The 25,509-nt window shown below is 31.9% G+C and overlaps 4 protein-coding genes across 10 annotated transcripts; 2 read left to right on the forward strand and 2 right to left on the reverse strand.

The window, feature by feature from the left end:
* Positions 1–186: 186 nt before the first annotated feature.
* Positions 187–6,494, reverse strand: LOC105837773 (ribonuclease 3). Of its 2 annotated transcripts, XM_012682836.3 has the most exons (11): positions 4,992–5,977; positions 4,540–4,783; positions 4,275–4,466; positions 3,839–4,196; positions 3,344–3,764; positions 2,202–3,153; positions 1,921–2,130; positions 1,528–1,850; positions 1,230–1,375; positions 540–704; positions 187–335 (listed from the first exon to the last, which is right to left on the reverse strand). In XM_012682836.3, coding segments are annotated over exons 1-11 (3,999 nt in total). In that variant the 3' UTR covers positions 187–333. The 2 variants fall into 2 exon arrangements, with proteins under 2 accessions (XP_012538290.2, XP_036139892.1); XM_036283999.1 differs by lacking the exon at positions 187–335 and having other exon boundaries at positions 629–1,375; positions 4,992–6,494.
* A 300-nt stretch (positions 6,495–6,794) lies between these two features.
* LOC105837779 (mRNA (2'-O-methyladenosine-N(6)-)-methyltransferase) lies at positions 6,795–10,319 on the forward strand. Of its 3 annotated transcripts, none has more exons than XM_036284002.1 (6): positions 6,795–6,935; positions 7,744–8,028; positions 8,122–8,277; positions 8,360–8,505; positions 8,582–9,943; positions 10,034–10,319. In XM_036284002.1, the coding sequence occupies exons 2-6, from the start codon at positions 7,771–7,773 to the stop codon at positions 10,305–10,307; spliced, it is 2,196 nt and encodes a 731-aa protein (XP_036139895.1). In that variant the 5' UTR covers positions 6,795–6,935; positions 7,744–7,770; the 3' UTR covers positions 10,308–10,319. The 3 variants fall into 3 exon arrangements, with proteins under 3 accessions (XP_036139895.1, XP_028049576.1, XP_036139894.1); XM_028193775.2 differs by lacking the exon at positions 6,795–6,935 and adding an exon at positions 6,948–7,318; XM_036284001.1 differs by lacking the exon at positions 6,795–6,935 and adding an exon at positions 6,949–7,306.
* A 2,118-nt stretch (positions 10,320–12,437) lies between these two features.
* Positions 12,438–14,376, reverse strand: LOC105837777 (2-oxoglutarate and iron-dependent oxygenase JMJD4). The gene is made up of 4 exons (XM_012682844.2): positions 13,815–14,376; positions 13,438–13,735; positions 13,054–13,324; positions 12,438–12,979 (listed from the first exon to the last, which is right to left on the reverse strand). The coding sequence occupies exons 1-4, from the start codon at positions 14,050–14,052 to the stop codon at positions 12,524–12,526; spliced, it is 1,263 nt and encodes a 420-aa protein (XP_012538298.1). The 5' UTR covers positions 14,053–14,376; the 3' UTR covers positions 12,438–12,523.
* A 394-nt stretch (positions 14,377–14,770) lies between these two features.
* Positions 14,771–25,230, forward strand: LOC105837778 (lysophosphatidylserine lipase ABHD12). Of its 4 annotated transcripts, XM_036284009.1 has the most exons (10): positions 14,772–15,294; positions 16,199–16,303; positions 23,100–23,218; positions 23,641–23,743; positions 23,854–24,053; positions 24,210–24,345; positions 24,423–24,540; positions 24,625–24,786; positions 24,924–25,051; positions 25,166–25,230. In XM_036284009.1, exons 2-10 carry the CDS (start codon positions 16,236–16,238, stop codon positions 25,200–25,202), a joined length of 1,071 nt encoding a protein of 356 aa, XP_036139902.1. In that variant the 5' UTR covers positions 14,772–15,294; positions 16,199–16,235; the 3' UTR covers positions 25,203–25,230. The 4 variants fall into 4 exon arrangements, with proteins under 4 accessions (XP_036139903.1, XP_036139902.1, XP_036139904.1 ...); XM_036284010.1 differs by lacking the exon at positions 16,199–16,303 and having other exon boundaries at positions 14,771–15,294; XM_036284011.1 differs by lacking the exons at positions 14,772–15,294; positions 16,199–16,303 and adding an exon at positions 19,823–19,922.
* Positions 25,231–25,509: the final 279 nt, after the last annotated feature.

Raw genomic sequence — 25,509 nt, forward strand, 5'->3', positions numbered from 1 at the left:
TTATACATATATTATATTATGTTTTTAGTTCTATGAGAGAATAATCTGAATCTGTTCATTAATATTATTTCTTGATTTTTATTTAAAAAAATTTTTTAATTCTGAAAAAAAATTAAGTGCGTATGAACAAAACAAAAATAAAAAACTGCTGTCCCATAAATAAGACAATGAAAAGAAGCGAGTTAATAGAAGTAAAATAAATATGGTTTATTAAATTGTTACGGTATTCGGTAACATATATACATATACTAATATGAGCATATTTTTAAAATTCCATTTACATGATAAATGTATCAGCATTCTTCAGTTATTATTTATCCAGAAGGTGGTAATTTCTGAAAAAGAAAGAATTTGATCATGATGGAAGATATTCTATCAAGGAATAAAATATACACATTAGAAAATATATATGTAAACTATAAAAATAAAAGTTTTTATATTTCTCCTCTTTATGAAAATAAAAATCACGATATATTTATTATATTAATATTATAATAAAATAGTGTTATAGAAACATTATTCAGTTCCTTTTTTATTACATTCTCTACTACGACTTCTTCTCCGACTTTGGCTACAGTCAGAATCGTCAGATTTATCCGATTTATAAGATCTTTTTTCCGATTTTCCCTTTACTTTCGGCCATTGCTGCATCTTCATGCTTTTTGCTATTACACGTTTTTGATGATCCAATTGCGGGAATAAATCTGCGAAAATAAATTTAAATAGATACAGCAAAAATAAACAAGTTTTAAAAATAATATAAAATTACTATAAATTGAGCAAATTATAAATAAAATTACATATATAATTTTGTATAATGTGTACAAAACATGCAATCAAGGTTACATTCTGATATTATTGAAAATCTACGAACATAACAGAAACTATAGATTTTTAAATACTGGGAGTAATATTGGAACGCAGCCCAAATTTTTTTACTAAAAAATTTTAAATGTAATTTCTTAATTAAAATAGAAAATTATTCTTAATGTTAAATAAGTATAAAATAGTTTGTTTTTTATACAATTTCATATCATAAATTGTCATAAGATTTTAATTCAAATATGTACATTTACCAAGATTTTTGAATATTAAAAACTTAAAAATTTGCAAGAAATAAAGGTGATCATTTTTGTTAACTAAAAGATTAATTCTATATTTGCGATATATCCATAAAGAAATTAATGACTTTTTAATCATAATAATTTTATTATTCCTATACATAATACCCTGCGATTTTTCTAAAGCTTCTTTAGCAGAATTCATTTCCGCTTCTTGGATACTATGTCCTGATGCTGTAGCCAAACGTTTTCCTTGGAAATATACAGCAACTGTATAAACTCTGGTATTAGTCGGCCCTTTACACTCGATAACTCTAAAAAAAAGTATAAACCTTATAAAAATAGTATACATATAAGATCATGACAATATTATTTTGAAGGTATTTAATCTTTATGATATATATATAATTTTTTATTACAAAATATTTTTAAGAGATTTTTTGTAACCAAAAAATTAAAAACTAACTTGTATACAGGAATATCTGGTTCCCCACCATCCATAGTTCTTAAAGTTAAGCAACATTGTTGTAGCTTGCTTTTTGGATCATTCCAGTCTTGATTCATGATAAAATCTTGTAAGCGTGGAAAGAAACATACGTCACAAAACACATGACAATACTTTAAACCCTTGTCGACATAAAGTGCGCCAAGAAAAGCTTCTAATAAATCTGCTCTGTCTTTTGTCTTCAATTCAGCTTTCGGGTTTCCGTAAAGTGCATATTGAGTCATACCCAAATCGTCACAAACAACCGCTTGGGTTTTATTATTCACGAGAGAACTTCGCAGTAACTGTGACAAATATCATAGATGAAAAAAAAGGATAATGAAAGCAATCAATTAACAATTAAGTATTACTTACCGATAAATGTCCCTCATGATGTTCTGGAAAAAACTTGTATAAGTATTCAGAAACAATAAGCTGCAATACAGTGTCTCCTAGGAACTCCAGCCGTTGATTAGATCCTAATGTTAAATTAGTATATCCTATACTACGATCCGTGAACGCTCTAGCAAGAAGACGAATATGAGTGAATTCTATTCCAATTGATTCTTCGAACTTGGTCAATTTCTGATAACATAAAAAAAGATAAGAAAAGTATTCCACAATTGAAAAGAATTTGTCCAAATGCTGAGCAGTACCTGCAACAACTCGAAGCTGGGAATCCACTGCCTATCTCCTGTCGGTTCTTGTTCCTGAAGAGGATGGCGTGGATAATTGACCCAAACTTTGGCCAGATCCTCTTCACCTTTGAAAAGCGTTTCGCCAAAGACCCGATCAGCTACTTCTATCCCTCCATCGAGAAACAGCGAGCCCATCAACGCTTCGAAACAGTTCGCCATTGCATGGCGCAGCTCCAAATCGTGGCAGAGATCACTACCATGAGCATAAAGCATGTACTCTTCTAGATTCAATTTTTTCGCCAACACAGCGAGATGCTGATTTTGCACGATCGCCGCTCTGTAAGTAGCTAAACCACCTTCCTCCAACTCCGGAAACATGTGAAAGAGATGAATGGAAGTGAGGAATTCAACGACCGCATCGCCGAGGAACTCTAATCGTTCGTTGTGCGCTATCGATGATTCTGTTTCCGTTTTCGCGCCAAATCTGGACATTATGTTTATGAGAGTATTGATCCCGCGTTTACGCGTATTCATATAATGGATCCTGCGATCGCCGTACTCGGGTTGCCTAATGCCGCAATTCGTCAGAGAGTTTCGCGCATGATCTGGATTTGTACCGAAATTCTCGCGATAGCTGGGATGCGTCAAAGCTAGCTGAAGTAGGTATCTGTTTTTAAATTCGTATCCCAATGTGCGTTCTAAATTATCCAGAGATTTGTGAAATCTCAGATGGCAGACTAGTACTGGTATCAACATCGCATGTTGCACAATGTCGCACATAATACCAGTTCTATAAAATCCTTCGGAGCTAACGTCGACCGTAACATCGCGCTTCATTTTGCTTTGAGTACGCAACTCCTGCAGTTTATTTTCCTTCGCCTCTAATTTTCTTTTATCTTCGAAAGATGGTTTTGACATGTTTGCGAGTAGATGTCGAAACTTCACATAGTCTCTCCAGGCTTTTTGGTAACTAAATAAATTTATAAAATGCGTGTTTATGAATATATTAATATTTAAAATACAAGTATTGTGTGTTAAAAAAATGTAGGTTCCAAAAATTAAAGAGAAATTTCATGTTTCTTAAACATCCTTTGCATAAAACACACACATCAAAGATATCGTAAATTTCAATTCATGATTAATAAATGTAAGATACTTACTCTGCATTTCCTGCGTAGCTAAGCTGCGGTGGACGAATACCAAAATGAACTATCTCAGGATAAGCAGACGATGTCTTACATGGTTGGTCTTCTTGATTTCTATCTAACTGATCAACACGAACACTGCACGGTTTTTTTCCTGGGTAAGTCACGACCATTCCCTTTACTTCATCAGCAAAATCTTGCCACTTGTATTGTGGCATCGCCACCAATCTATGTAAATCGTCTGGATTTATTAAAAGAGTACTGCTCTTTATCAAATAATTCAAGACTTCGTTCATCGACAGGATTTCTTGACCATTGTCAGTCAAATCACGTACAAATCTTGGCATAAAATGGAACTGTCCGCAGCCGGATTTGTCCTGTGCCGCATGTAGATCAAAATCTACAAGCTCCAAAACTTCTTTGAATAAATACGTTTCTGTAAAAATTTAAAATATTTTAATTAGGATGAATAAAGTAAGTTTTATTTATAAAATAAAACAAACTGCTTACGAAATAAATCCAGCTCCTGTATTGTAAAATTTTCTGGCAACTTCTCTTCTATGTACAAAATCGTGTACTCAATATTAAATCTTATAACTTTGCACGTGGGTAATTTGACCAGGGGGAAATGAGAAAGCATAGAGAAGCCTTCAAATATAAATTCATGTTCGTCATGTTTAATAATAGTCGGTGTCTTGGTAAGAAAATTTGTCGGTGGGCTGATTGTTATTCTATAGTGAAACAGTTTATCTGCATTATTCGTATTCAAGTCACACTTGTTTATTGCACCTTCTCCAGCATAAATCCCATGTCTTATGCCTGAGCGTCTTGATTTTGCACTACATCGACATAATGGGCCGTCATTCATCTATAATTAAAAAAAAAAAACATTTGGAAACGTAACTAAAATATAAAAATATTTATAAAACATTTCTTGTAATATTACTTCTCCAGGATCATTAAACCACATTTCAGGATGCAATCTTTGAGGATGCTGCTTCTTTGCCATTAACTCTTCCATTGTTCTATCATCTTCATCCATAGAATTTTCGCTATCGGATGAAGAGCTGCTGCAAGCTTCAGATTTATGACGGCAAAGACGTGCTCTTGTTTTTCTTGGAGGTGGTTCATAAGGTGGCTAAATGAGAGATAATAAGTATAATTTTAGGCAATTCCTTTACATATAAGGTAATTTATGGAAATAAATATACTTGTAATGCCCTTGCTGCGGCTGCTCTGTTTATTAACACTGCCTTAAATGTTAAACACAATTCTCGTAGCTTAGAAGAACCTTTCATTATTTTTGGATTATTTTCATCCCTGACATAGTAGAGATCTGCTGGTGACGTACGCGTCCAAATTTTTTTCTCACTTTCAAGTATACCTTTAGATCCCATTGCTGATAATTCACTCAGTTTTCGTTTTATATCCTTACTTGTTGCACAATAGTTACGCCTAATGCAAACAATTTTTTTAATTATTTAAATTTCTCAGATAAAATAATATATAGTTCTTGCATAGTAAGATATGTGTCATGGTGAGATGAAAATCAATATGGTAACCAATTAATTTCTTCTTTTTCCAAGAAAACAAATCCTATATGCAATTATATATTATGTTGTATGAAATTTTAATCTTATACATAATTATAAAATTCTTATACCTATATTTTTCTAATAAAATTTCTCTCTCAGTAGGACCTTTTGTTCGTTTACTGTTGCTGGTAGGTGTAGAGTCTCTGCTTGAATGAGGCTCTGGCGATCTCGATCTTTTTCTGTTTCTGCTGTTTACACATGACACTTCTGAACGAGATGTATAACTTCTATATTTTTTAGATGAAGATCGTTCAAGGCGCTTACTATCATATGAAGAGTCCCTTGAACTAGATATTTCTCTACTATGACGATATCTGTCTCTGTGATCTTCAGATTGTGATCTATATACTTTCTCTTGTTTAATATGTGGGCTTCTAGATCTCTGTCTGCTTCTATCACGTTTGGACACTGTTTCTCTATTATCATATTTCCATTTGAGCTCTTCTATTCCTTGAGATGCCTCACACATCTGCGTCGGATACGAGCTCTCTCTGTTATTTGCTGTAACGTTTGTATCATACCATGAAGCAGATGTATTTTGATACGTCGTCCAATTTACAGAGGAGTTATTAGATTGCCATTCAGTACCAGTATCGTCATTATACACATTTTCAGTTTTTATATTCCAGTTTGCATAAGTTTCACCCATGTACTGTTTAGATGCAAAATCCACTTTGTTGTAATATTGATTGCTGCACTGTGGATGCATTTGATTCTGGTAAGGAATATTATTGAGAAAATTGGTTTTATTATGGTAGGTGGTAGGTGGAAAATGGTACATTGAATTTGTCGAGTTGAGATTAGGAGGCATATTCGATACATTTGGAGGAGGAATATGCGATATGTTGGGAGGAGGAATGTTTGATGTATTAAAAGGAGGCATACCTGATACATTGGGAGGAGGTACATTGTATGGATAAGACGAGTTGTAATTGGGAGATTGAGCGTAGCCAGGAAAGTTTGGCACTTGAGGAACTTGAGGACAGTATTCTACATCCTCCACTTCGGCATTCCAGTACGTTGGTTCTGTCTTTACTAATGAGAGATCTGCCATTTTTGTGCCAAAATTATTCTTCTGACTGGAATATCTTTTTTTCTAAATTATTTAAAGCGTCTTTAACTCAATTGTTAAAACTTTTTGGCAAGTTACAATTGCTCCATCCTATCATCGATCATTCTCCTCGTAATATTTTTATTAGTTCAACGTAAGATAATTTTTTCAGTTCTCTGTTTTATATTAAATATTTTACTCTATCAATTTTTCTTATAAAATTATACGTTATCTAACACATTTTCTTCTCCCTTTTTCTCATGCTTGTCAACACACCATTACGCACCATGTCACACATGTTTTTTTACACCATGATTGAATGATAGGTCTTTCCGTGTTGTTTATTTTTTGCACTTAGAATTTTCGCTTTCTCTCTTTTCTAACGTCCGAATAAAATTTTTATCTTGTTTTAATCTCGTTTAAAAACATTTTTTGGAGATTTTAAGGAGAGCACGAATAAAATTCTACATGCCACCTCATGCCATCTCTAAAATGTGTTCAGAAATTAACTAGATCGATGCCGAAAGAGGCGAGGACCAGCGAGGACGCAATTAAATAGCGGCCTTGATGGACACGCGGCAGATGACGACGCGGACGTCCAATTATTGCCTACTTCTGGAAACGCGGCGCGCTGATTGGCTAGTCATATTAGTTTCCTAGTCTCGTCTAGTTCTTCGCGCAGATGACACGATGGCATTCGCGGACAACATTAGTGCGCAACCAGCTGACTCACCAATCATGATCAAGCGTCCTTCGGAACCGGACGCGAGTGCATCTCGTGTTTCCTCGTTGTAAACGCGATCTCACGTTCTCTCCCCTTCCTCCATGCACACCCCGTTCCCTTCAGTTTAAGCAAATGGCGTCGTACAGGTGGATATCGTTGCGTCAAATTTCACAAATCATGAATGAATTCTAAGTGCCGTCGCGCATTTCTCATGAATTGAGGGTATCGCTAGTTCCGGTAAGCCTCCTCTCGATCGCGATACATTTTCCGCACGCGGAACGGACCCCGCGACGCAGGAAACCGCGTATTTCTCCGGGACGTTTTCTCAGTATGTAAACAAACACCGTGCCACACGCACCGAGTGCCGTCGAATCGCGTACGCCGCGACGTGTTCCGGCAAATCCCGCGGTTGTCGCGAAATTATTTGCGCTTTCTTTTCTCACTGTGTACGCGTAAAAATGCGCGCGAGATTTAGACAGTCTGTATTGTGAAGCCACAACGTGTTCCTTATGCCAAGCATTTCTGACGCGCTGCATCTCAATTTTTTTTCTCATCTCTTCAGAGTGTTTTCTTTTGAATTCTCACAAATCTCTCTTGTGTCTTAGATGGTACTGTTAATTGTTAGTATTGTTTACATTATAACAAGAATAAGTGTCAGCTAAATATAAAAATGCATTTAACTGGATAAAATGTATTACTTTAATATTGTAAATTGTTGCAGTGTTATATCTATATATTTGATTAAAAGTACATAAATATTTTTTATGTTAAGTTATTATGTTACAATTGATAATTTTATATAATTTATGCATATATGACTTTGATAAAGTTATAAATTATATGAATATAATATTATATATTAAATATATAAATATATAAAGACCAACTATATAAGGAGAAGCTCTGAAGATATTTATCCTGAAACAAATTTCTATTCTAAGAGATTATGGCTAAAATATTGCAAACATATATATATATATATATATATATATATATATATATATATATATATATATTTGTGACATTACAATATATTTGGTTTTAGTATTTTGCAACAAAGTGCATATCAAATATGAATGAAGTAAGTGGAGGAAAACAAGATGTACCCAATACCTCGAATTGGGAAGCCTTATCTGGGGGACAGTCGGTGTCATCGTTGTCACCTATGCATCATCATCAGGTGCTCCAGCAAGATACAAATTCAACAGTAGCACAAGTTATAGTTCCTACACCCGTTAAACTCCAAACGCCCATATTAACGCCTGTGCAAACTGTAGCTGAACATTGTCCGCAACTTGGTCACATACAACAACCACCTCTCATAACTCAGGTATATCAAGAGAAATTTTATGCTCTTCATAGTAATAATACGCATCTTAATTTGTCAGATCATAAAACTGAATTGTTTCTTTTTCTTTCATAGGGTACACCACCAGGAAGCTTCCCAGAACTTGAGTTATCTCTGGAACTTCAACAACAAGGATGGAAAAAATTTTGGAGTAAACGAGAAAATCGGCCATATTTCTGGAATAAATTGACTGGAGAATCTCTGTGGGTGGTACCTTCCCTGAAGCCTCAGGTGAGACTACAAAATATCAACAAATATCAATGTTTTATAATAGAGATAAAAATATTACATTATGTGTGTGTTCTATCCAAAGTTTGATCCAATCACGGATCCACTTGGCATTTGTGGTGTGCCACCGCCGCCTGGAAATGGTACCATTCCTAGTACACCGGGTGCTACATTAAAACGAAGAGCATCAGAAGATGGTGCAGTTCCACCAGCAAAGAAATTTGTATTAGCGTATGTGTTTGATTTACCATATTACGTAAGGCATATTTATAGCAAAGTGCATGATTTGTTTATTGCTATGTTATAGGGGCCCATGGGATCTGGAGATACCTACGAATGTTATAATATATGAGCGAGCACCATCAAACTTGATGCATGTTCATCCCGAAGTGGAGGCTCTGCGCTGTGCTTTATTGTCAAAGCTACGGCTATGTTATGAAGAATTATGCAAAACTCGCGAATCCATAGACGCGCCGAAAGATTCTTTCAACAGGTGGCTGATGGAACGAAAGGTCATCGATTGCGGTTCAGATCCGTTGCTACCGAGTCAATGCTTCCCCGAGATTTCAATGTCGATGTATCGCGAGATCATGAACGATATTCCCATTAAATTGGTTAGGCCAAAGTTTACGGGAGATGCGAGAAAACAATTGTCCCGTTATGCCGAAGCAGCGAAAAAGATGGTAGAATCGAGAGCAGCATCGCCCGAGAGCCGGAAGGTAGTCAAGTGGAATGCGGAGGACACTTTCCAGTGGTTGAGAAGAACGGTGGGCGCCACGTTCGACGATTTCCAGGACAGACTCGCCCATTTAAAACGACAATGTCAACCACACCTCACAGCAACCGTTAAAGCTAGTGTTGAAGGCATATGCCTGAAAATTTATCATCTGTCGACGGAATATGCGAAAAAGGTGAAAGACAAAAACAACCAGATCCTCAAAGACAATGGTCTGGGGGACGTTATACCGCTAGGTGGTCCTGCTAGCACACAGAGAAAAGTTTGGTGTTATCCAGTGCAATTTTCTCTTCCCACGCCGAGACTTCCACAGGTGGATTACCTGCCTGAACGCGAGCAAATAATGTTACGCTTTCACGGTGACACCATGTACATTAATAACACGCACTTTGCTAAACTGGAACATTTGTATAGGTATAACAGTTTTGACGACAAAAAATTTGAAATGTTTTTGTCACGCGTTTGGTGTATGCTGAAACGCTATCAGACATACCTCGGAAACGATGGCCAAGCAACTCAAATGGCTCTTCCAGTGACAGTTTTCGAATGCCTTCAGAGATCATTTGGGGTCACTTTCGAATGTTTTGCTTCACCTCTAAACTGTTACTTTCGGCAGTATTGTTCAGCGTTCGCTGACACGGACTCGTACTTTGGATCAAGGGGACCATTCTTAGACTTCAGGCCGATTAGTGGATCGTTTCAAGCAAATCCACCCTACTGCGAAGAACTTATGGAAGCTATGGTTAACCACTTCGAACGTCTGTTGGCTGATTCGACTGAGCCTTTGTCATTCGTGGTATTTTTACCAGAATGGCGTGATCCGGCTCCCAATGCACTCTTAAAACTAGAGGGTAGTCACTTTAAACGCAAACAAGTAGTAGTACCTGCTATGGAACACGAATATCGACACGGATTTCAACACATTCTTCCAAAGTATGTTTATACAAATTGTGATTAGATTTTGTAATTTTTTGATATACATCAAACAAAAATATTGATTAATTTTTTTCTTCTCCATGCCAGAGGTGAAGTAAACATCCGAGCAGTCCACGGCACGCTAGTTGTATGGTTACAAAATCCAGCTGGTGCTGCGCGGTGGGGACCTACGGAAGAACGGGTTGAAGCTTTATTGGAAGCGTGGCGACCCGGACGAGAACGAGAAAGGGATAGGCAAGAGCTTCTTTCCCCGCCGCGACAAACGCATCAACCGATACCAGCAACGCCAGTACCTGTACCAACACCAACTACACCGACGGTGCCACCACCTGCACAGACGCTACCAAGTCATCCTATATAATTGAGTGATATAATATAGTTGAATGATCTTCGTGAAAGAGAGAGAACACGTATAAATACAAAATAGGAAAATAGTTTCCTATATTTGGAAATAAACACGATTTATCTCCGAGGAAACTATTTTCTCTTGTAATATAACTTCTTTATTAAGGAAATTTATTTTATATTTTAGCAGATATAAAATGCAGAAAGAATAAAATGTAAAAAATGAAACAAGTGTTAGGTAATTATATATAGAGAAATTAATTAAACATAGAAACAATATATAAACGTTACTTTATAACGTTTATTTTATAATCAACAATATTTTCATGCTAAAATTCTTTGACAGCATGAATATCAGTTACAATCTTGCAGAAATTGATTATTGATAATTGATGCGTGATTGATGAACATTATTTGGCTATATATCAGCAACGGAATAAAATTCTGTTACTTATTTCTATTCAGCCTTGATAAATGGTAAAATTAATGTAAATATTACATTGAGAAACGTACATCTCTAATGTATAAAAAGAGTTTACTTATCGAGAAAACAAGCTCACATTGCAGAAAGTCTAAACTTTGCAATAGGAGTTAATTGTTGTTGATTGTTGCGATCATTGGACTTTGTGACATGTGATGCTTTAAATATTAGATATACTTGCAATGTGCAAGATAAAAATTGATGCTATTGTAAATTTCAGGAAATTAGATATAAAGAAGTAACAAATGTACAGGCGTATGTTGTATGTATGTACGTACGCGGATGTAAGTGGTAGGCGTGTGTATCATAACTTTGCTTTGATCGGAGAAAAGTTTCTATCAAAAAACTGCGATAAAATTGTCCATCATATATTTTTAATCATGATAATCTTTTTCTTTAACATAACAAAAAATATACGTGAGAAAAAAGTTAGCTACGCGTTTTGTTTTAAATAGCTCTTTGTCAGTGCAATATTATATATCAATTTATAAGTCACTGAAAATAATCATAAAAAAAAGAATGTAAACAGAATATTCAGAAAGACTGTACAGAACTTCCCTGCATAAGAGAGAGTACATTTTTATTATAAATATGTACAGGCATATATTATATAGAAAAAAAAGATATAATTTTCCTATTTCTTTTTTTCAGAGAGATTTTACAAAATTAATCGAAATAATTGAAGTACTGTTACAGATAAATGATGAATTTCTACAATTCTTTTTTACATTATGCATATCTGCATTAGATGTAGCATACATTGGATGAATAAAACATTTAATAATGGAATAATATATATATGAAATAACGAGGCAAGTTGCCTATTCATAAGCAATGTATTATTAGAAATTATATATTATTTATGAATATATAATTTTCAATAATGTACACTTATGCATTATTTATTTTATTAAAATTTTATGGTCTAGGCAACATGACATGTCGGGCACTTCTCTCACTGAAAAAGTGATATTTATCTGATAAATTTTGTATATTTTTATTAAAATACCACATGTACGCTAGTGTATATACATACACATGCATGTAGGCGCATACATGCGTGCGAGCATGTATAGCCATCCTTAGAAATTAGGATATTTATGCTTACGTAATTGAGAAGTAAATAAGACAATACGTTAAAAAGATAGATATAAGTTATGTTTTGCGAAATACTATTGTTTTATAAGCGGCAGAAACAAATGTATCCACGATTAGATTGCACTTTAATAGCTTAATAGAGTACAGATAACAAATTTTTATTGTAAATCCTTATATTTAGACTAGCATATGTTCAACTAAAAAAAGGAAAATTACGTTTTCTATCTTTAATTATTTTTTAAGAGTAAAAATAAATTTCTTTCATGTGTCTGCGCTTTTAATATAGCCATATTCATTATAGAATTATGCATAATTATTGCTTTTTATTATACGTGTATGTTTCACATGTTACAATTTCTTTTTAAATTGAGAACTTTTTAAATATCTTGTAAATCTTACTTGTATCTGTGCTGATTAGACGGCGTCTAACGTAATATGCTTATTGTACAAAAGCAATCTTAAAATAAGTAAAGTCTGCAGAATGTTATCTTTTAAGAAAAAATTTAAATGAAGTTAAGGAAGGGAGATTTATAAAACTTGATAAATATACACAAGAATGGCACAATGTTAACTGTGAAAGTGCTGTAACATGCTATATTTACAACAAAATTTACAATTTGCTTTAACAGTTAATAGCTCGTCGAATTTTATGTTCATGGAGAAACTACATTTTCAATGTTACAAGATTCGAGAAACGTAGTAATATCTTTCAATAGAACGCAGGCTTCATCATTCTCGCACATCAATTTGTACACAGACAAATCTTGCGCGTCTGTGATAATATCCTCCAATATGGTTTTAAGTGCTCGCAAATCAAACAAACAGTGATTACGTCCGAAACGATACTTATTAAAACTCACAACCTGGCTCTTTTTCATCATAGCATGTAAACGATTCTTAGCAATAAAAGATATGAATTCGAGAAACTGTTTATAATCCATGCCATAAGAGCTTTTTAGCATCAATTGGCAATGTTCGTTCCAATTTTTCATATCCCTGCAATCGTCAACTTCTTTCATGACAGATCTCATTTCTTTTTTTAATGTGGACCATACATTAGCAATATTACAGCCATTGATCCAATTATGATTAATGGAAATTGTATCTTCCTACACAAAAAACAATATGTAATTAATTTTCTATTATATAACAAATTCTTTTGCAAAATTCTACAACTATTTACCAAATTCCAAACTTGATGATGCCATCCAGATGGCACAAATATAATCTCCCCTATTTCTTGAATTATATCAAAACATTTTAACTTTTTACTATCGTACATCTTATATCTCGTATGATCGTTAAGTTCCTCTGAAACTGCATCATATGCCAATTGCCCATAAAGATCACGAAAGTGGTTTTCCTCATGCGGAGGAAAGAGTAGCCACCTTTTTCTTCCAACTATATTCGCAGACCAGCTATATGATGTAAAAACATCTGCGTGTAATGGAGTCCTGAACATTACAGCAGCAATTAAAATCAATCTTGATGCAGGAAGGAATAGTTAATATATGGAAATAAGTTATAGTAATTATGAACAAAATTGTAACATTGAAAATGTAATTACCAGGTCTCTTTTGGGCCCATGTAGACAAACATGTAATCATCACCTAATTCGGGATGGGCGATATAATATTCATTCAACCAATCGGAAACGAAATACTGAGGCACTTCATAAATCAAAACTTCGGGAAAATTTTTCACGCAATGCCAATCTTTCAAGTATAACAACGGCATCGATTTAGCATAACAGTTCCGCCTGTAATCGACCCAGTACTCGAGGTAACTCTCCATGGACATGTCATTCTTGAATTGCGAATTGTAAAACTTTCTGTTGCAATCGGCAACCGGGACAACGGAACGTCCTGGGTAACAGATATTGCAATTAATAATTCACGCCGTGCAATCGCCAACGTCTCCTCTCCTCCTGATTTCTGCACGTACCAAATAGCGTGCGGAGCACCTCGAAATTGGGCGCGCCGTTCGATAATACCCATTCACGCCTGCACGGCCAGTTCTCGGTTGCTTGCAGACCGATGACGCATGGCCTGTTGCACACCAGATGTTTGGAGAAGAACTCGTCGTACGTCACCGTCGAGTCGATTCGCTCGATCGCGTCGGGAACGCAGGAGTTCTCGTCGACGGAATACGACGAGCTGTCAATCTCAACAAGCGTCGACATCACCTTCAAAACTCGATCCTCATTGTTTGAAGATTAACGTAGAATCATCGTGTTCGCGAAGGCGACGTTTAAACCGTTCAGCAATGAAATCTAGAGATGTCAGTCTCCTCGCTAACCTCGCTGCTGCCGAGGACGTGCCAACGCGCATACTTTTTTTTTTCTTCTCGTCTTGCGATGCGTAATCCGCATCGAATCGACACAAGTTAAGATTAATTTGGATTGATTTTAAATAATCTGTTGACGGACCGTGAGGATCTTAACCTAAGAACAGTCGCGGCGCACGAGTATTCGCGGGGCACGATAATACATTCGAAAGTGCCAAACTTCAAGTCGAAGAGCGTTCTCTCGCTTCCAGTAATGACGCAGAGTGTAGAAAGTGTCATTGGAACGGATAGATTAATTAACGTGTCAATTATTTACTTTATTATTCGAACTAAACGACCGGAGATATTTTCTTTTCATAATTTTATTATTACCTTATAAATAAATCATTTTACAATTATATAACGTTAACGTAACGTAATTACGCGCCGCAAGTATCAATATCGGTGCAGCGCACGAGTATTCGCATTATGTATTTCGATCACTTTCTAAAGTACTTTACTTTTTTATTCGCGCGTTTTTTCTTTGCAAATACTTCCGCAATTCGAAACAAAATGCGTAACAATTACAGCTCATTTGCAACGGGCGGCGGCGGAGCGAGAAAAATGGAAGCACACACAGAGTGCAAAAAAGTGCAATAGACTTGTTCGCAACGTGTTCTCTCTCTTTCCACTACCTTCCTCTGCGCGCGTGATCTCCTACCAACTTCACGTTACTTTCACTCTAGGTGACTGTAAGCCGTGTAAGCGGCCTTCAAGGATCGGTGCGCGTTCTCCAAGTATTATCTATTAACCAGTATTAGATATAGCGTATAACAAGGAGCATAGCAGGGGCGTGCAGCCGAAAGTACTCCACTCGAGCGCGAGGCAGTGTCGCGTGGAACATGGTAGCGTAACTGATGCGGAACACCTCGGCACTTACGGCATTTACGTCTGAGCGTCCGGTGCTTTCTGTCGCGACGTAAACGTCCCACGCGCTTGTCTCGCAACTATCAGTTGTATAAACACAAGTAACAAGTGCTGTAACTTGTACAGACACCTGTCGAACCTTCAGCGCAGGATAACGCTACTTGATAACCGCTTCGTATCGATCCGCCGTAATAATGGTATATTGGTTACCGAAGAAACGTGTCGTGAGAAGGTACTCGCCTCATTAAAACTGCATGCAGCACAAGCACTCGGTTTCTGAACGAATTAATTCCCCTCTTTTTTTCTCGACCCGCGATCAATGATACTTCTCTCCCGATCGATAAATACAATCGTAACTCTTAGGGTCAGTTGTTCCAACTTCTTGGTAAACTTGTCTACCAGGTAAGCATGTGTCTATCTTTATTTCTTTTCTTAAATAAATAGACAAACATATATTTACCTAATAGGTAAGTTTACCAAGAAGTTGGAACAACCAACTCTTAGTCTTTTTTGTCCCGGGAAACTAGAGTCGCCGTACTAATCACAGTTTATCATTCCCAGGAACTCCGCATTAACGCATTAAAAAGTGTGCAAAGAATGTATCATGTGTGCGAGAGAAAATTATACATCCAGAAGTAATCTTTTGTTTTTATAAGTAACAACGAATTTTGCAAGTTTGTTATATTTGATTTGGAAAGTGAACCTGTCAATTTTATCCATATTCTTATACAAGTGAAGTGATAATAAAGATATATCTCTAAAGGTTTATATGGTTTTTTAAATATCTGTTTATATATTATTTCTATGTAATATGTATTATTAAATATATTATTGAAGGAATGTTACGTTACTTTGGAATTAACGTGTGATGTTTAATAATATGTAATAGTTGTACTTGATCAAATATAGAATTTAAATAGTATAATTTTTTACTTTTATACTCAAGGATATTAAAAAAAGATTGTTTATATATTAAAAATATATATTTTTATATTTGTGAATATATAATTCATGCATTATACTTTTTTATAATCATTTCTTGTCTCTCTTATATCCATACACTTAACATAATAACAATAAAACAACCTCTCATAACAATAGAATTAAGTTTTGATCGAAGAAAGGACTTTCGACAGGGAAATACTGTAAAGAAACAGTAAACCACTAACAGTCATGATGTCGATGTACCTATTAGCGCCGATAGTACTGATCATCACCCTTGAGATTTGGTATATGGGAATGTAAGTTGCTTTATCATAATTGTATCTCTGTAAATATTTTTGTATTATTTCTGTTGACATAACTGTGCATTGTAATGTAATGTAGCTTGCAAGCTTATTTAAACAAAGTACTTCAAAACAAAAACTGTATGAAATTGATATATTTCTTTGTTAGAAAAAATTTACTGGACTTTTCAATGTAATTGTTGTGTCATCTTATTGTGACACAGTGTATGACACATCTTGCAGTTATTCTTGTCAGTCAGCGAATCACTAATACAGAAATTAATCATTACAGTTAGTACTGTAGTTGATAATATGACTGACTACAGAAAAATCTTTTCTCATGATGACTGACAAGACTAATCTATAATGTGCTCTTGCTTCCTATTTCTTGCTTTTGTCTTCCTTTTTGCTCAAACATTGTTTTATTAAATTGATGAGATAAATCCCAGAAGAAACAAGAAAAGACTTGGTTTATGGGTAAAATATAAATTTATAAATGTATATAAATTTATATTATATATACAATATGAACTATGTAAATTATGTTTTAAGTGTCATCTATGTCTGTATAAACAATAATTAATGGATTACGAAAGATCCAGATTTTATTAGAAATAGTGGAAATTCTATTCAATTTTATATTTTTTATATTTATATATTTTATTAATATTATAAAGTTGTGCATATATATTAAATGCAATTTTATAACTGAATTATTTTTCCTGTATTGTGTTATCCAATTTATGATAATGTATATTGCTTGCATTGTCTATATGAAAAAAGATTTATGTAAACAATAACGTAAATATCTATATAAACATGCTTGCAAGAAACATGATTATCGATAAAACAGTATGCGAAGAGCACATTGTGGATTAGCCTTAATTTTTATAAACAACATCTTACATTTTCATTACACTTTTTTATTAAGAAACAAATGTAATACAATTGTTTTTTTTCCTGTTTTTCAAAAATAAGAAAAGAACTTTAGACTTCAAACGTCTCTATGAATTGTTATCAGCTATTGCAAATGAGAATATAATAGGACTTCCCCAGTCAGTTTATTTTGTCCATTCTATCTGCATACAAGCATTTTCACCTGGATACATACAGAACACCTTGTTCGTGTAGTTACAAGTCATCAAAGTGACTTGAGCAAAAGTATATTACACATTAATTTTGCATTTGGATTAAGGAATATAAAAAATACTCTTTAATTAAATAAAATTATTTGTAAGTGTTTTATAATCGGTGAAGATGAACTGATGAATTTGATCATAGTAAAATATAATCATAGTAAAAACTAATATAATTTGACATAATTAATTTTACTAAATGTACAATTTAAATCTATACACAAATAAAAACAATGAAATGGAAATAAATAAAACTAATAAAATAATAAACAAAACATGAACTGTATAGAAATAAATGTGTTTGCATTTGTGTGTATGTATATACATATATATATGTATGTATATATGTATATATAAATATGTATATGTGTGTGTGTGTGTGTGTGTGTGTGTGTGTGTGTGTGTGTGTGTGTGTGTGTGTGTGTGTGTGTGTGTGTATGTATGTATAATACAATTTGCTTTTTGTATTATTTATAAATGTAATATCATTTGCGTATAAATATCTTCGAATAATCACATAAATATGTTAGAGAAATATAATATACACAGTAAAAAAATTTGTGTTAAATTTAACAGATATCGCATGTCCAAAACGGTCCACAGGAATTTTTCTGTTAATTTAACATATTAAGCATATGTTAAATAACAACATAAATATTATGTTATATTTTAACATAAAACTAAATGTAAATTTTATAATTTAACATAATTTTTATGTAACAATTTAATGAGAAAATTATGTCAAAGTAACACATGTAATATGTTATTTTAACATTATAATAATGTTAATGTAACGTGTATAACGTGTAACAATAACATATTATATATGTTATTTTAACACAATTATAATATTATTTTAACACGTTATATATATTAATTTAACATATTATATATGTTAAATAATTATTATTCTAGAAATTCTGAAAAAAATGTTTACAATTGCATATATAGATCGTTCTAAGATCATCGATATAAACTTTGTGTATTATTGGAATCAGTCCAATATTATAATATATGTGAATGCAATCGTACTTGGTTCTCTGTTCTTGGCGACCCCCTTTTATTCACCTAATAGGTAAATCTTTTTCACGAGAAATGCGCCATCTCCGGGTAGATAGTAAAGTCCTCAAAAATGAAATGATCTTTGTTAAAACTCAATTATAGAGTAAATTCAACATTTTTTTTTTGTCAATTTTAACAGCTAAATCCTATCACTAATAATAAAGAACATATTTATGATGTAAAATTAAAAGTACGTGCACATTGTGTTACTTTTACACTTTTTTTTAGTTATTCTAGTAATTTAACACTTTACTTGAATTAACACAACAGGAATATGTTAAAGTAACAAGCAAATATGTTAAATTTTAACATAAAAGTTTTAACCAGGATATTTTTTAACAAGAAAACACAAAATTTTTTACTGTGTACTAATAAATGTATGTTTTAAGCGTCAAGAGATAACAGGCTGCGTTCCGTAAAAGAAACGACATTTCAGACGGAGAAAAATTAACAAATCATATTTAAACAATTTGGCCAGTTAATTAATGCGATTAGTTAATTTTATTTCTGTCTGTGATATCGCAGCGATTTTTGAAGGTATTTCTAAGATTTTAAGGTAACCTTTGTGTTTTTTTAAAATGAAGTTATATGGTTTTTTAATATATAATTTTTCAGTTATTCTACATAAAATTATTAAAGTAGAATTATCAAAAATTTATGATATATAACTTACTCTGGTATATTTGAACTAAAATATAAAATATCTTCCAGACTATTAATTTTTATAAGATAATTGTATCTAACATTACATTTGTTGTATCGGCCTAATTTTTTATACGCAGAAATAATGAAATAAATTAATTGATAAAAAGAAAATAAATAGCTGGTTAAAAAACAATTATACAATACCTTTTATAATCGCTTTTGAAAAGCAACTATGTGTTTTTTTTACATCAATTAATTTATCTTATTACTCTGTGCATAAAAAATTAAGGCATAATCATGAAATAAATTGTTTTTCGAGATATTTTATATTAGAAATAAAAAGATATTGAACGTAATATATAACGAAAACAAATACAAGATATAAATGTATCAAACACACAACATAATTTATTATCTATTTATATAATGTTCGAATTGCGTAAAAATGAAGAATTTCTTTGGAAATTGACTCCAAAATACTAATTTCTATTCCTAATATCTAATATTTTTTCTATTATGCGTAGGGCCTAATATATACAACGTGTTTTATGGAACGCAGCCATATTATTGGTTTGTTGGCGTTGCTTGAAATCCTCCAACATTTTTGCGCTTAGTACAAAATAAATACATTTAGATGGGGGAAAGAAAGAGAGAGAAAAAGAGAAAACAAAGATATTTAATGCAAACAGAGCAAGCAACGTAAACAGACCTTATGTGTCATAAGTGTATCTTGTGTATTACATAACGCGTAAAAGAACGTAATGCTCTGTGACTGCTATGAACATAATAAGGTATAATATCAATATATCATATGTATAATTTATTTTGCATATAATATTTGTTGCTTTAAAAGTAAATTTATTTAATACTTTTTTGTATTTGAATAGATTTTTATCTCTTATATTTAATATATGTATTTAGTCATAGATGCTTTTCTACTTATATACTTGCGTAATTCTTTTCTTATAGCTACTGCATCCAGCTATTCTATTTTTTTAATTTTCTGTTGTAATTTTAATTTTGTTTTATTTTTTATGTTTTTATTATTGTTATATTTTTTAAGCTTTTAATTGCTTTTGTTATGTATGTTTTTTATGGTAAATGTAAACTGCTTAAATAATGTCGCAAAATTAATAAAGTTATTATATTATTATTATAAGTCTGTGATAAAAAGTTGCATATAATATGTTCAAGAATCAATCTCATCAATTGTTTTAGAGTCCTTTAATCAATCTAAAGTTAATCTTTTCTTGTTAAAGTAATAATTTGCTCTAATGCTCTAAAACTGTAATTTTGAATTATGTATCTTCATAATACAATCTCTTACAAATTTTGCTAATATTTATTTTTAACTGTTGAAAAGGTTTTGTTTTATTAATTATTAATTATACAGAAACAAATGTTCAATTTTTCAACTGATAGAATTAATGGGAAAATTTTTCTGTTGATAGAAAATTAGTTTTATATTCGGCAAAGAACATGCAATTAAAAAAACTTTTTTGATAATTTTAGGACAAATTGCATTTCTTAAAATTTTTGTACTATACAGGGTGTCTGGTATTTTTTTATGGGATGTTTATGAGCAGGTAGAGCGCATGAAACTGAACAGAAAAGACCTTACCGTTTTTCCATTTTCGCAATAGTTAACAAGTTAGTGACTTGTAAAATTTTCTGCATTAGCCCGGCCTACCGGCAAATGCAAGCGTGCTGAGCGTCCGGCCGCGGCGGTCGCCCCTCCCCAGCGCTTGAACCTTGAGATTGCTAGGCGCGCGGGGGGAGTTGTTACAACAAGCGACAATGGCTACGCACAAGCGACGCGTAACGCTAAATTCTCCCTTTGAGTTATGATAGTTCCTTACGTTTTTTAATGAAAATAAAATGTTCTAACGACAAAAAGTATGTGTGTACGTGTACATACATGTGTACAAAAAATATCAGTTTTAATGCTTAAAGAAGTGATTACTAAATTTATTTTTTTAATAAATAACAATTATTTTTAATAAAAAATATTTTTTTGATGATAGTCTTAAACGTCGTAAACGGTCATTATAAATTTTAAAAGAAGCTGTTATCATATGCTCGAAACAAAATTTATGCTTCTTCAAAAAACATTAGAAAATTTTATCGATTGAAATGGAAATGACAACCAAATAAAATGTTTGTTTCAACTTTATATTCTTAATTAAAAATTAAATAACTAGGATATTTATATTTTTAATAAAATTAATTCTTGTACGTACATACGCGAGCTAAAGAATAATCACTTTGTGACAGGAAAATGATTATGCCTTAGTTCTGCGATTTTATATCACTATTACTATTTACGCTGATTACTATACATGTACACGTAAAAAAATATGATTCTAGTTTAAAAAAAATCAATTATTCACTTTTAATTGTATTTTTTTTAATAATTATTTTATTTTTAATGACTGAAAAGAGTATTCTGTTGATAATAAACACCACACTTTACATAAAACAAATAATGTTTAACATTTTCGCGTATGTACACACACATACACACACACACACAAATTACACACAAATTACAAACCAATTCTTGAATTAAGGAATAATCATTTTCCTGTCACAAAGTGATTATTCTTTAGCTCGTGTATGTATGTATCCCCCCCTCCACACACACACACACACACACACACACACACACACACACACACACACACACACACACACACACACACACACACACACACACACACACACACACACACACACACATTACAAACTAAAATTTTCTTAAATTAAATAAATATTGTTTATAAGTTTTCAAACATTTAATAAATTCATATATTCGTAAATTTACACGAAGAAAATTTTATAGTAAAATTATGTATGATTTTATTATTTATGATAGTAACCACGAACTGTAAGAAGAAATTTCAGAGAATTATATCATATAAGTAGTGTAAATATTGTCGTAATTTGATGAAAAACATAATAAAAATTTTCATAATTCCTCCTTGGCCCGCGTTTACTATTTATCATAGTAATTTTTACCATAAAGTTTTTTTCGTGTATTATAAATCTATCACGAGGATTAATTTTATTAAAAATATAAATATCCTAGTTACTTAATTTTTAATTAAGAATATAAAGTTGAAACAAACATTTTTTTGTTTGTCATTTCTATTTTAATCGATAAAATTTTCTAATGTTTTTTGAAGAAGCATAAATTTTGTTTCGAGCATATGATAATAGCTCTCTTTTAAAATTTATAATGACAGTTTACGATGTTTAAGACTATCATGAAAAAAATATTTTTTATTAAAAATAATCGTTATTTATTAAAAAATAAATTTAGTAATCACTTCTTTAAGCATTAGATCTGATATTTTTTGTACACATGTATGTACACGTACACATACTTTTTGTTGTTAGAAAATTTTATTTTCATTAAAAAAGGTAAGGAACTATCAAATATTCAAAAAGGTAAGGAACTATCAAATAATTCAAAGGGAGAATTTAGCGTTACGCGTCGCTTGTGCGTAGTCATTGCTGCTTGTTGTAACAACTCCCCCCGCGCGCCTAGCAATCTCAAGGTTCAAGCGCTAAGGAGGGGCGGCCGCCGCGACCGGGCGCTCAGCGCGCTTGCATTTGTCGGTAGGCCGGGCTAATACAGAAAATTTTACAAGTCACTAACTTGTTAACTATTGCGAAAATGGAAAAACGGTAAGGACTTTTCTGTTCAGTTTCATGCGCTCTACCTGCTCATAAAAATCCCATAAAAAAATACCAGACACCCTGTATATCTTGTTACTTTTAGTATCATAATATATTAAATTTATAAGATTTAATATCATAATTGCACCAATGATAATAGACAAAAGCTTTGTTAAATTTATCAATTATATAATTATGTTTATATATATATATATATATATATATATATATATATATATGTGTGTGTGTGTGTGTGTGTGTGTATATATATAAATGCTATATTACAGATGCTTAACTTGGACCATGAAGATATCATTGCTGCTATACCTCATTATATTTGGGCTTCTACCTGTAATTTTTCATTATTCTTATACTCTTCAGAAAAAGATACTTTTTTTAAACTTTGGTAAGTAATTAGTTCGTATAATTGATAAATGTAGTAAATGTTATAAATTAGTCATCTTAAGAAATATCAAGACAATTCTTTATTTAAATATTATTATTTGTAAATATTTTAAAATTAGTAGACAAACTGTAAATCTTTGTAGAATGCTATTATAGTATAAATTAACATAAATTTACACAATTTATTTTATAATTTAAACAAATTTATACATAAAAAGCAGCGAAATGAAAGTGAAGATGTAAAACTGAACTAGAACAATAAACGCGAAATATAAAATTATGTGATGAATATACATACAATAACTTGTAAGCTTTTATGAATTAATTTTTGAAGAAATATATAAAATATTGAAATTAATTTTTATGTCCTGCTCGTGTGTATTAATAATATATATTATATTATTTTAATCATTTTAATTTTAGTACATTGGCCACTTAAAGTAGAGTTCAATCCAAAATTGGTTGGACTGGAAGGCGCTAGAAATTTTTATTTACATACTGATCAACAAGTAAAAATAGGTGCATGGTGAGTGAACACATTAATCTTATGTGAAATTTATAACTATATAAAATAATTTTACATTGTTATATTGTAACATATAATAGTGCATATATTAAACAGCAGTACTCTTGCAGGCAGATATTACCCCGATCCTTATTAAATAATTCCATTCCTGCAACGGATGAAGCTTATGAAGCAGTTTTAAGTAATGCCGAGCAACCTGTGTTTCTTTACATGCATGGAAACAGTGGTAATAGAGCAAGTTCACATAGACTCGAGCTTTATAAGCTTTTCCAAGACCTAGATTATCATGTTATATGTTTTGATTATAGAAGTGAGTATCAAAAACTTTTACACATTTTATACATTTATTTTTAGATTAATTCATATAAAAATATTGTTTAATATATATAATGTTTATATCATGTATAGTACACGTAATAATTATTTTGCATTTAAAAGTTTTGCTCACGTTTTCTCATTGATTTAGGCTATGGTGATAGTGATGTAGTTGAGCTCTCCGAAGAAGGTGTAGTTATGGACAGTAAATATGTTGTTGAGTGGGTGTTGAAAAAAGTTAATGGTTCTGCTCCAGTTTTTGTTTGGGGTCATTCTCTAGGAACCGGGTAAATTGTTTTCGAATTATTTTTCATAAAATTGAAATTGTTTATAAATAATTATATAACTTTTTATTTAACATTAGAGTGTCTACGCATGTATTAGATCTGCTAGCAGCTGAAAATATACAACCAACAGGATTGTTTCTGGAAGCACCATTTAATAACATACAGGATGAATTAACGGAACATCCATTTGCACAAGTAAATTTTCTTAATTGTCTTCTCAAGTATAAATTTTACTGCTTTCAATACTTTGATATATTCATTTTCATGCATTTTGCGCAGGTATTCAAGCACTTACCATGGTTCCATTGGATGGCAGTTGAACCATTTTATAAGAATAATCTGCGATTTGAATCTGATAACCATATTACTAAGATTACCTGTCCTATTATGATATTACATGCTGAAGATGATGGTGTAATTCCAGTTTTTTTGGCGGAAAAGGTATGGCTACAATATTTTATACAGACTTTTATACAAATGATATATATGGACACTCGTAAGGAGAATTAATGTAATAATATTTACATAAAATATATAAATATAATTAATATCTATATAAAATTGCATGTATGTTGCAGCTTTACCAAGCAGCATTACATAGTTTTGGGAATAATACAGATCGTATTCAAATGATAAAAATAGATTCATCCTATGGACTTGGACATAAATATATCTGTAGATGGAAGGAATTGCCTAGTATAATTAAGTAAGCTATTAACATATTTTTAAAATAAATTTAACAATTTATTCTTGTTTTTATTATAAAAATTTTATATGTGCAAAATTATTTTCGACGATATAATATTTATTATACTTCCAGGACATTTATTATCAAAGCGGAAAATCGGACTGAATAATACTCGTCTAGATTAGAAAATAAAAAAATTATTTCATAAATTGATATAATGTTAATTGTATATGTAATATAATTTTTAACAAGATTTTTTTTCTTTACTATAAAAAAACTATAAAAAATAATACATTTACAGGATTCGAATTTTAGTTTATATTATAAGTATTTCAAAAAGGCACTTTTTGTTTTAATATTACAAATTTAATTCTCAAAAATTCCTTGCGATAAGAATTTTCTGTCTTGAATATTTATTAAAAATTTGATATTGAATGTCTTAGTATTAAATAAATATGTACAATATGAAAAAACTG

The sequence above is a fragment of the Monomorium pharaonis genome, chromosome 3 (genome assembly GCF_013373865.1).
Source record: "Monomorium pharaonis isolate MP-MQ-018 chromosome 3, ASM1337386v2, whole genome shotgun sequence".
In the NCBI taxonomy this organism is placed as follows: domain Eukaryota; kingdom Metazoa; phylum Arthropoda; class Insecta; order Hymenoptera; family Formicidae; genus Monomorium; species Monomorium pharaonis.

Excerpts from the sequence above, each read along its gene's own strand:
- LOC105837777 (XM_012682844.2), bottom strand. The coding sequence starts at position 14,052 with ATGTCGACGCTTGTTGAGATTGACAGCTCGTCGTATTCCGTCGACGAG. Across the intron at positions 13,736-13,814 it reads GGTGCTCCGCACGCTATTTG|GACGTTCCGTTGTCCCGGTT; the intron begins GTACGTGCAGAA and ends TCTGTTACCCAG. Across the intron at positions 13,325-13,437 it reads ATGGGCCCAAAAGAGACCTG|GACTCCATTACACGCAGATG; the intron begins GTAATTACATTT and ends TGTAATGTTCAG.
- LOC105837773 (XM_036283999.1), bottom strand. The coding sequence starts at position 5,977 with ATGGCAGATCTCTCATTAGTAAAGACAGAACCAACGTACTGGAATGCC. Across the intron at positions 4,467-4,539 it reads CCGCAGCAAGGGCATTACAA|CCACCTTATGAACCACCTCC; the intron begins GTATATTTATTT and ends TCTCTCATTTAG. Across the intron at positions 1,851-1,920 it reads ATCATGAGGGACATTTATCG|TTACTGCGAAGTTCTCTCGT; the intron begins GTAAGTAATACT and ends TATTTGTCACAG.
- LOC105837779 (XM_028193775.2), top strand. Across the intron at positions 8,029-8,121 it reads AACCACCTCTCATAACTCAG|GGTACACCACCAGGAAGCTT; the intron begins GTATATCAAGAG and ends TTTCTTTCATAG. Across the intron at positions 8,278-8,359 it reads TACCTTCCCTGAAGCCTCAG|TTTGATCCAATCACGGATCC; the intron begins GTGAGACTACAA and ends TTCTATCCAAAG.
- LOC105837778 (XM_036284009.1), top strand. The coding sequence starts at position 16,236 with ATGATGTCGATGTACCTATTAGCGCCGATAGTACTGATCATCACCCTT. Across the intron at positions 24,541-24,624 it reads CGGAACATCCATTTGCACAA|GTATTCAAGCACTTACCATG; the intron begins GTAAATTTTCTT and ends CATTTTGCGCAG. Across the intron at positions 25,052-25,165 it reads GAATTGCCTAGTATAATTAA|GACATTTATTATCAAAGCGG; the intron begins GTAAGCTATTAA and ends TTATACTTCCAG.